Raw genomic sequence first — 10832 nt, 5'->3', positions numbered from 1 at the left:
TGGGGGCGGGTCGCGGAGTCCCGCCGCCGCGGGCCTGTGGCAGGAGCTTGGTGCCGGCTCCGCGGTGAAGCGCGGTGGCGTCGCGCCTTGGCCAGCTCCGTCGTTACGCGCCAGAGGTGGGAGCTCTGCCTGGGTGAAAGCCGTGTGGCCGGGATGGCTCCTTCGGGACGCCCTGCGGCGTCCTTACGCAGCGGTCGGCAGTAACTGCTGGCCTCGGAGGCGCTGAGGTGGTCGTGCCGAATGGGAAGCGTGTTTTGGCCGTTACCGCGTGCTGCAGCTGTGTCACGCTGTGCCGTGAAAAATAGGATAATAGCAGTTCTCTGATACGGTCATAACGGGTTTGTGTTCTCTTTAGAGATGCTTAAACAGAGACAGAAAGAATAATCTAGGAGTTTTGTGTTGCAACGTTGGTGGCAAATTTGTTTTTGTAATTTGTGTTATTCCTTACTGTTGGGGAGGAGGCAGGGGGGAAGAGCTAGTGGATTTTGTTCGTCTTGATGTTTTTTCCCTTAAACAAGGATTAACTTTCATACAGACAGTGACGTAAATTAGAGTCCGAAGCTCAGCATGTGTATCTAAATGCTATTTAGTCTGTTAGATAGTGGGTTTTTTTGTGGGACAAAGGTTAACCCTTTAGAACACAAATCTTACTGATGTTTTTTAGAAAATAGCAGTAGTTTTTTGAGGGACTGAGTATCAGAGCTTCCTGAGAGCAGGTAGTCTGTTAGCACTCTCTGAATAGACAGGTAATACCATAAGCACGCAGTGTATTGTCTAACTTGAGAATTATAATATTCCTAGCGAACCCTCAGATGCCAACTTCTAAAATTGCCCAGTGCCAACTGCTGTAGGTACTCAGCACCACTGCAGATCAACAGCTATTGTACTGATGATAACTCTTGGACTAGTCAGTATGTTTTTTTTTTCTACCAGAAAAAATACATAAAATGACCATGTAAAGATTTTACAGGCCTGTGAAATAAAGAGAATGGAATATAGTTGGACTTTCAGTCTTTTGTTCCAAGTACAAAAGACTAAAACAGCTGTCTCTCAGACTCTGTGTATATCCAACTCTTACTTTAAAACAGAAATACTGTGGGTTTTACTTTTCATTCTAATACCCTGCCTTTTGTCTAGTATAGTACAGCAGATACTTGTTTGTTACTGGGGAGTTTTTTTTTTTCCCCACCTGTTTTACCCCTTCTGCTCTATCAGGTCTTATGTGTCATAGGCCTTATCTTCTTAAGTGTGACCTAGTAGGATGGAGTGGATGAAAAACAGGGTGTTTGTGTGTGGTTAAATAGTTATTAATTGGTGTGTGCTCTTGGTAAGTAATGTTTGACAAATGTTAGACTATGGTTTGACAAATTCTCTACACTAGTGCTGCTGTAAAGAGAAGCAGCTCCATTGCTACCTATCCTTCTGCTACACTGTATCTTCGCTGGCATGGGTGAATAGAAGGTAAATTGAAGGGAATTAATTCAGCTGACAACTGCTGTTCTTTTCCTCCCTTCCCTTTTGCAGAACTGTTCTGCAGGTGGAGTAGTTTTCCAGTGTAGTTCGCTATGGGTTCTGCAAACACCTGCACCATCATGAAGTTGTAAGAAAGATTTGGAGAAAGACAAGATTGTGTCTTCTGGCAGCAGACAGCTGAAGGTGTGCAGCCAGTCAGAGCCTCAGGGTTGGTTTCTTGGCAGCAGTAGGCATGTGGGTGAACATCTGTTCCAGACTTTTATTTTTTGATCTCTTCTGGAGCAGAACCAGTGTTAATATAGTCTTCTACAGTACTAAATCAGCCAGGATGGCTTAAACTGCTCTTACAGTAGTTCTAATGAATCCTAATTGCTCTGTTTTGAAGCACTTGTATGGTCAGTGCTGTTAACTCGAGACAAGGGAATGGTGAATTCTTAAACTGCTGCAGCCAGATTCATAAGAGAATCTTTGGACATACTCTTTGTATAAACTTTTGTGAAATTTTAAAAACATCTTTCACCTTGGCACATGGCATTGGGTTCTGTGGGTTTTGGATTTTGTTTTTTAGTTTTTTTTCATCACAACATCTCTTTTTCTTACCTAGTGTTTCAGCTAGCTGTTTGAGCTAGTGATTGTGCTTTTCTTCCAGAAACTGCCATGTTAATTGATACTGGTAGAACCAAGTCTCTCAGAGTTCCCCCCAAACTGTTAAAATACTGTCTGTGGTATAATGCATCCAAATCTGATGTAGTATTTGTGGGTTTTTTCTATTAGCATTAAGATGGTAGAAGAGTTGGAGGTTCTGACAGTAACTTTGCAAAGAAGTAGGACAGCAAGTGTAAAAAACATTATCTATACCTGGTGTTACTTAATGCAACAGCAGCTTTCCTTGTCAAATTAAAAGTTTTCACTGGCTTATTATTTTTGACAGTGAAAGAAAGAACTGAAGAGAATACCAGCTATGAAAGTATTGGTTATTGGCCTCGGAGGGTAAGTATTGACAAGTTAAATTTCCTTTAAAACTTAAGACTGCTATTTGTTTCAGAATTAAGTGTGATATTGTTTCTTTTTTTGATAAATTGTATTTTGCGATATATTTTGAAAATAGATTCCAAATACAACACAATACTGACTGTTTTATATATATATATATATATATATAGTCACGTAACTCTTTAGAAATTGTCCCTGTCTTTTTCATAACTCTCAGATGCCATCTCTCTTCCCTTTCTTGCCACTGTTAGATTTACTCTCTGAAAGCTTTTAGAACTTGCCAGCAAATTTCTGGATGTAGGGAGTATTTAATGTGAATAAACTTCTTGGGTTTTGGATTGTATCTGTATTTTGGCTTACCCTAACTATATATATATGTATATATATATTATATATATATATATATATAAGTGGGTATGCATGTGCATATGCCTGTGTGCATGTGTATATGCGTATTTTTGTCTTGATGCAATTTTTACTGTGTTTTCTAATTCAGTGTAACAAATGGGGGGAAAACAACACTGGCAGAGAAGCTTAAGAAAATTCTTCCCAACTGTGATATAATCTCTCAGGATGACTTCTTTAAGGTAAAGGCATTGATAGAAGACTGGATAGATAAAAGTAAGCTTAAGATACAGTTTTAGTAACATTTTTTCCCTTTTCAGTTCTCCTATTGATAAACTTTTTTAAATGGATGCTGCTTGCAGTCATGTTAACTTTATGTGAAAGAGGAATAGAATGAGACCACTGCAATAATAGAACTTTTCAGTTGCCAAAAAAGACTGAGTATACTCAACAACAAGGAGTTTATTGTATTTTTGGTACTCTGTTAAAATAAAGAAGAGGTGTACATTGGATGCATTTTACAAGATATTTTGTGCTCATGAAGCTAATGATATTTTTGTCTTAATTCTAGAGAGAAAATCCATGCAGCATTATGTAGTTCTGTGTTTTCCAAATTAAAAAAGAAAAGCAGCTCTTGCATTAACATTGGAGTTGTTTATTAAAGAGGATGAAGTAGTTCTTATTTCTAGAGAGTAAAGTTCTAATGAACTTAAGAGGTATTATTTGAAGAAACTGTTGTTCTAGATCAAATAAAGTATATTGTATTTTCATGGTTCTATACAGCAATTTAATTTTGAAGACAAATTTTGTCGCTTTTGATACAGTGGTATATAACTCATATGTTTGTAATTTAAGAGAATGTATCTGTGAAAGCGTTCATAAGAGCAGCCCAGAAAACGTTAAATTTTTTTTCTCCAGCCAGAATCTGAAGTAGAGACAGATCAACGTGGATTTAAGCTATATGATGGTCAGTAACTTTGATATGTTGTTAGTAAACTTTGTACTGAAATGTCTGCTGTGTAGAATTTTAGTACTTCTTCCCCCTTCCTCTTTCTGCCCAGAACAAGATGGTAAACAAATGGTTGTTTCAGAGGGATCCGTTGTTCAATTTCTCTAGTTCACCAATATGTAAACAGAAAACTTGCTGAACTAGTAAATAGCTGAAGCTTTTTACTTCTCCTTTTCATTTCTCTTTTTTCATCTTTTCCTCTGCTTCCTGAGTTTGTACCTGGCGCAGTAGCAAATGGCACTGCTCAGTTGAAAGTCCCTTGGCTTCCAGCACTGGCTTAAGCTTAATCTCATCACTTTCTGTACAGTGATGGATATTTTTCACTTGGATAATGAACTCATGGGATATGATGACCACTGAGTGTCTTTCATGATCACATCCCAAACCAGTCAAAATTTGGGTCCAATCTTGACACCTTTTTCTCGAGTCAGATCTCACATGGTGACCTAACGTTTTGAAGTTCATAGTTAGTACTTGCCCAACATGATAATTTAGTCTTTTAAACATTTAGATCCAGATCCACTTTAGGCCAGTGCTTTAGTTCAAATGATATCTATGAACGGTTTATTATTAGCTAATCTCTTTCAATACTTGGGGACCACAAAATGTATGACTTTCTCGATATTGGCCAGAATCTTAACTTCCATCTGAAAACTGATTTTCATCAGCAGTGCAGTTTTTGTCTCAACTTCTAGACGTCATGAAACTTGAACATGAAACTAGAGGGATCAGTTGGACATTCAGGTTCAGATATCCAGGTTTAATGCTTCTATTCTAGATTCCAGTACTGTCTGGGAACTTACGATGTCTTTACCTTTGTCTTCTCCTGTGGATCTGCACTGTGTGTTGTGGCCTTATAATTTTTTATTAAAAAATATGTCTTGCATCAATTTCTAAACTCTGTTCTCCTGTAAAATGTATTTGCTCTTATGTGAGGAGAAAGCCTGCTTTCTCTCCATCATTCGGTACTTATCTGATGTGTTCTGTTTCTGTCTGTAGATAGACATGTAATGGTGTTGCTTTATACTGTCCTGCTTGATATGCCATCCTTCTTTCTATCCAGTCTGTCTCTCCCCGCCTCCCAAATAGCCCAAACCCAATAAAAACCCAAAGCAAAAATTTTTTGAAACTCCTTGGCCTGTTTAAGTTACAACTGACAGAAGGGAGGAGGTCTTGGGGGCAAGCAAGTTTTTACAAGTTTCATAGAATTGGAGCGCAGTCTCACAGCTTTCATGGCAGAGAGAAAGGCTGTGAAGTGAGTTCACATGCTATTTGGTGTTGCACGGTTCAGAGGGACCACATCCACCGGAAATACCCCAGTCCTGGGGAAAGCTTTTAGTTTCAAAGTGTCATCCATTGCAAACAAGAAACAACTTGTATGTGTGTGAGAACATGTTTTGGAGGTAATCTTGTTCCTTTTCATTAATGCTTATGGTTAGATTATTTGACTCTTACCGAGGGGTACTGAAGGGTTCTTTTTCCCTCTTCTCTGTTTCTAAGAAGTGCTTGTGGTTTTGGTTTCATCTAGTGCTTGATGCCCTCTATATGGATGAAATGGTGAAAAGTATTCGCAGTTGGATGAACAGCCCAGCAAGCTCATGTGTCTTGACTGAAGAATCACAGACTACATGTATCAGTCCGAAAAATACAGAAGACATTTATATTTTGATTGTGGAAGGCTTTCTTTTGTATAATTATGAGTAAGCAATATTATGTAATCTGGTATATTAAAAGCTTCCCTAGAAGGGAAAAGAGAATTAAATATATTATTGTCTTAGGTCACTTAATGAACTGTGGGATAGAAGATATTTTCTGACCCTTCCTTATGAAGAGTGCAAAAGGAGGAGGAGGTAAGATTATTCAGTTATTGCTCACTGAGGGTCAGTCTGTCCCCTAGCATGAAGTGGTTCTTTTGTACTAGCTTTTCTTCTGTGCCTGCCAAATAAAGCTAGTAAGATTAGCTGTCCTCTGTGATTCAGGGAAGCTTGTGTAGACTATTTAACAAGCATTAACAAACATTTTTGTCATTCAGAGCGCAGGGTTATTATTTAAAATGTTAGATGTCTTAAAAACACTGAAAAGAGATTCCTTAGCTCAGAGAAATTATTTGATTACTGACTGCATATTGCAGTTAGACTATGTTTAAAGTGAGAAACACTTCAAAAAAGCATAAAGCAATCTTATCCTTGGGTGAATATAGGTACATGGTAATTAATGTTAAAGTAATAATATTCATGTATGATTTTAGTGTATATTTGGTTTAGACTGTGTATTAGTTATACTGTGTATTTGATTTAGATTACTAAACCAGTCTATGACTTGGCTCCAAATTTGGAGCCTGAATTGTGTGGTGAAGCAATCTATGTACGTGAAGTCAGAGTCCGCTGGCTGAGTGAAGAAATGCTCCATTCAGTTGGCTTTCATTTTCGCATGTGGCCAAGGATTCTGGCGGACTCCATTTTTTTTGATTCCTGTCTTGACTCGCCTTAACGGAGTTTGGCGTCTAGGCTGGAAATGACTAGATGAAATTGGTAGTCATCTAAAACTTGAGAAATCTGTACACTCAGTAAACAGGAAAAGAATAATTTGTTTTGGTAATGCTTTTGATAAAACTTAATTTACTTGAGAAAGATACTGTTACACAGAAACCCTCCTTTTACCTCATCTTAAACATGATTTGATTCGCCAAAATAGGTAATTCAGTAAAAGCTCCTATCACTGATTGTATTATAACAAAGGAGCCTCCCTTGCTCCAACAGTTATGCAGCTTCCCTGCCTATTTGTATTTTGGATAGATGCTCTAATTAAACCAGTTGACACTGGGGGAAAAATGTAAAAATTGCATGGGAAAGCAAATATATTTTTGTGTAGCACCAGAGTCTATCAGCCAGCAGATACACCGGGGTACTTCGATGGACACGTGTGGCCTATGTATCTGAAATATAAAAATGAATTGGAAGAAAATGCAAGTAATGTTGGTATGCTATCCTTCATTTTAAACTTATAAAATGATTAAATGTAGAATTTGGGAGGGTGGGTTTGTTCGTTAATTTGGTCCCCTACCAAAACAAACATTCTTCAGATTTTTTATTTGTAGTGCTTGGGTAGTAGGTTTGGACCTTTCTGTTGCTTTGTTTTTCAAGTTTTTAGGGTTTTTTAAATAGAAATGTGTAAAATATGAGCTTACAAGAAAAAAATCAAAATGTTCTGATCACTAATTAAGTCCATGTAACAAGCCAGCTTGGGTGTGCATGTATGTATATGTGTGTATGTCTAAATAGGAGAGTTCTGAGGTAGTATGTGATGTATTGGGCGAATTCTTCAAAAGAATTAAAATTCTGGCTGAAGTCCTGAAGGCCTAAACTTAGGGTACTTCCTAGGTGCTTTTTGTACACACTCCAGTTGCCAGTTTTGCATAAGAAGTGTCAAAGTTGGGTATACTGGTGGGGCTCTGCCATGAGTTTGTGTGATACTTTGTTTGTGCTGTAAGAGCTCTTGGCATTGCCTGTTTGTGGATGTGGTGGCGGAGGGAAGAGAAGAGTCATCAGTGTGCAGACCAGGGCACTCCTTACTGCCCTGTGAGAATGGGGACTGCAATACACCTCCTTGCCTTGCTCGTTCCAGCCCTAAAGCTGAGGGAGAACCCAATGTCTTCCACTGTGCAGGGATCTTTCTGCTGAATTATTCCATTACTCTACTGTCCCAATGTTACGACCTCTACCTTTCTGGAGATTTTTGGACCATAGTATTTGTAAGCGAGTTCTTAACTGGAATACCCTTCCATTATGCTAGGGTTTTTTGTTTGTTTTTGTTTTTAAACATTTAACTTGAATTCAGGACAGAACCAAAGGGACTACTGTTCTTGTCTTTTATTTTGTTCACCTCTTGTGATTGCACCCATACGACTACTGAAAATTTTCTTAATTGCTATTACAGATAATTGGCATAGAACTCATGTGAAAACTTCTTTCTTTCTTTTTAGTTTATTTGGATGGAACAAAACCCCAGGAGGAACTTTTATCCTGTGTGTACAATGATATAATACAGGAATTAAAAAAGCAAAGGGAAGAAAGTAAGTAATTTTGTTGGAAGTTGAATCTGCCTCTCCCATTTCAAATTAACAAAAAGTAATCTTTCTGTATGGAAACAGTGCGTGGATTATATATCTATCTATATGCCACAGTCCTTATACATGTTTGTCTATTACTTTAAGTCATAATAAGCTATAACTGTTTTAAGACGTTAATTGAAATTGGGTTTTCTTAAATAATAGATGAATCCACTACTAAAAAGGAGGAGGGAAAAAAAGCCCAACTCAGAACAGGGGAAGGAGGGGCAAACTGTTACTGAAAGCAGACATATTTTCAGGGTGGTAGTTTCTCCTAATATACAGTCATATCATGTGCAAACAGAGAAATGACACCACAGGTGACATGTACTTACTTATTTATTTTAGGTAAGCAAGTCACAGCATAATAATGTAGGAAGTTTGGATTCTCTCTGATGTGGACTGAAAACCGGACACTGTAGTACTGGGCAAGGCAACTGAACAGATGTTACATGTATGTCCATAATACTAGTTCGTACAACACAAGTGGATTTGTAGCGACTATTAACTCTGTAAGCCTAACTTATTGCTGAGTTATATTAACAGTGAAATATTTTTTATAATTCCTTCTAACAGTAATACTTTAGCCAAATGCCAATCTTTAAATCTGATTGCATGCTTATGTTTTTATAGAATATAAACAAATATTTTTGTATAGAAAAAATAAACTATAAAGATGCAGTTCTATTGATTAATAAAGATATTGGAAGATAGATTGTATGCAATTTCAAATGACCATATAGCATTTGGGAATTACAGAGTGATTAGAAGCTAGTAAAAATAGGGGAGGAAGTCACTGATAAACATATATAGAGGAACTGGCTATGTGTTGTTGTTAAAAAGGCAATAATAATTTTAAGACAGTATAGCTAAGAGCTGTTAGGTTGCTTATTCAGTAACTGAAGCTATTACTAATATGTTATAAGTGAACATATTTAGACTTGCTAAATACATGGTGTTTCTCAAGTAATTTGTATATTGCAGATTATTTGGAGCAGTTGGGAGCAGATATAAAAAAAACTGAAGAGAAATCAGGTTGTTGAAAAAGATGGGTGAATGAGATGTCAGTGAGAATGCAGATGCATCGCTGACAAGGTTAAGTAATGTATCATGGAAAGATTGAGAATTAGGACAGCATAAAGTACTAGATGATAAATGCATGCTTTAGGGAGGAGGAAGGAAAAATATTCTTTGTTAAATTTCAGAACTCATATTGAAATTATATTAATGAATGTATTTAAAAAGCAGGTATTCTAAATGTATGTTAAAACTTTCTTACATGGTTTGTGTATATATTTAGATAAACTAAGATGTAGAATCAGCTTCAGTTGTTGAATAAGTGAATCAGCTCTTACTTTTTCTAAACGTCCTCTTACATTTTTACCAACCAGATAAACAAGACTTTTAAAACTGAACTACATACATTAAAAGACAAGGGTAAACTACATATTATGCTTTGGCTGAACTGATCATGGTGATTGAAATGTAATAGTTCATTATTAAGCAATAGGAGTCCTAAAACTGTAAAAAGAAAAAGGCCTGAAACGGATTAGAGCTGTGTAAAACTATGTATAAGACAAAGTATTTCCAAATGCTGATTTGTATAATTATTTTGCAATAAAAGATACTTCAAGTTGCATTTGCTCAAATGTGTTGATGGACTGTCTGGCTTGAGGCTGTGTTTTTGTTTACATTTAATTTTGGAAGAGGTGCAACTGAGAGAGAATGGCTAATACATGGAGAAGAGGAATGTTGCTGTTGTCTCCCCTCCCATCTCTACACAGAACTTGCAGGCTTATTGTCCTCTTTTGATAATCTTTAGAAATATTTTCTTACATGGAGAAATGCATGAGTACAATTTCAAGAGATATGATGTTTCCAGAGGAACATAAGTGATGCTTTTATGAATTGAAAAGGATAGGAAGCAAAGGATAAGACTTAATGGGCACCTTTCAGGAGGAGGGAGAATTTTAGTATTGGCAGTCCCCAAGTAGTCTTATTTAGCAAATTTAGCAGCAACTCAGAGGCAGGAATGAATAATAAAATTGCTCAAGCTTGCAGATGATACTGAGCTTTCTCAAGTAGTCTGATGTTGAGCCAGTGGCAAGGAACTTGCTTTCTGAGTTTGTGAGATCCTTCCATGGGCAACAGGGATTGATAAGCTTCAGTAAAGATTTATGCATCTGTGGAAAAATAATTGAAATAATTTCTCTAAATGTTCACGGTGCAGAACTTGTAACTGGAAGTTACAGCTCAGGGAAGTTATCTTTGATGGTTCTCTAAAACCATTGGCACAGTGTGGAGCAGCAATCAAAATGCTGGGCATCTTATGGAAGGGTATTGAGAATAAGACAAGTGGTACTATTATGCTGCTATATGAAACCAGTGCACTCACATTTTCAGTATTGTGCAGTTCTGGAGGGAAGACATAGTGGAGTTAAGAGAGGGGCAACTAATGTAACCAAGGAAATCAAACAACTGCTTTGTGAGGAGATACTAAAAAGGCTGGGCTCTTAAATTTGCAGAGGAGAAGACTGGGAATATGGTCAAGGTTTACAAAATCTTGAAAGTGGTGAGTTGAGTGGATGCAGAACCACTGTTCACTAAATCTGACAATACTAAATCTAGGGGGCACTCTTCCATCTTTTGAAACATCTACCAGTTCACACAGCAGATAGTGAGCTTCTGGAATTTATTGCCACAGGAGGCAGACAGTACCAGCACGTTTAAAAGGGACTGGGAAATTTATAAGCAACGGATCCATAAATTGTAGTAAAAGAAGCAGACAGGTCCAGGATGGACCTGCCTTGAATTGACTGCAGAAAGTGGCCCGGCTCATGTCATAAACTACATGTCCTCTTGCCAATTGCTACAGCAACTCACCTTAGTGGGAAAAGACAATGA

At 37.4% G+C, this 10832-nt stretch overlaps 1 protein-coding gene across 2 annotated transcripts; it reads left to right on the top strand.

The window, feature by feature from the left end:
- The first annotated feature begins 9 nt into the window (after positions 1–9).
- NMRK1 (nicotinamide riboside kinase 1) lies at positions 10–9570 on the top strand. 2 transcript variants are annotated; one of them, XM_067315995.1, is made up of 10 exons: positions 10–116; positions 1525–1656; positions 2405–2463; positions 2963–3053; positions 3730–3778; positions 5349–5520; positions 5599–5670; positions 6692–6798; positions 7803–7892; positions 8277–9570. In XM_067315995.1, exons 3-10 carry the CDS (start codon positions 2435–2437, stop codon positions 8294–8296), a joined length of 630 nt encoding a protein of 209 aa, XP_067172096.1. In that variant the 5' UTR covers positions 10–116; positions 1525–1656; positions 2405–2434; the 3' UTR covers positions 8297–9570. The 2 variants fall into 2 exon arrangements, with proteins under 2 accessions (XP_067172096.1, XP_067172097.1); XM_067315996.1 differs by lacking the exon at positions 1525–1656.
- The last annotated feature ends 1262 nt before the right edge of the window (positions 9571–10832 follow it).

Source organism: Apteryx mantelli, chromosome Z (assembly GCF_036417845.1).
Source record: "Apteryx mantelli isolate bAptMan1 chromosome Z, bAptMan1.hap1, whole genome shotgun sequence".
Lineage (NCBI taxonomy): Eukaryota > Metazoa > Chordata > Aves > Apterygiformes > Apterygidae > Apteryx > Apteryx mantelli.
This window is presented reverse-complemented; position numbering and strand designations above follow the sequence as displayed.

What these genes read in the sequence shown, in the direction of transcription:
- NMRK1 (XM_067315996.1), top strand. Translation starts at nt 2,435, where the DNA reads ATGAAAGTATTGGTTATTGGCCTCGGAGG. An exon ending in TGGATTTAAGCTATATGATG is followed by an intron (nt 3,779 to 5,348) that starts GTCAGTAACTTT and finishes GGTTTCATCTAG; the next exon opens with TGCTTGATGCCCTCTATATG. An exon ending in GAGTGCAAAAGGAGGAGGAG is followed by an intron (nt 5,671 to 6,691) that starts GTAAGATTATTC and finishes ATTTTTGTGTAG; the next exon opens with CACCAGAGTCTATCAGCCAG.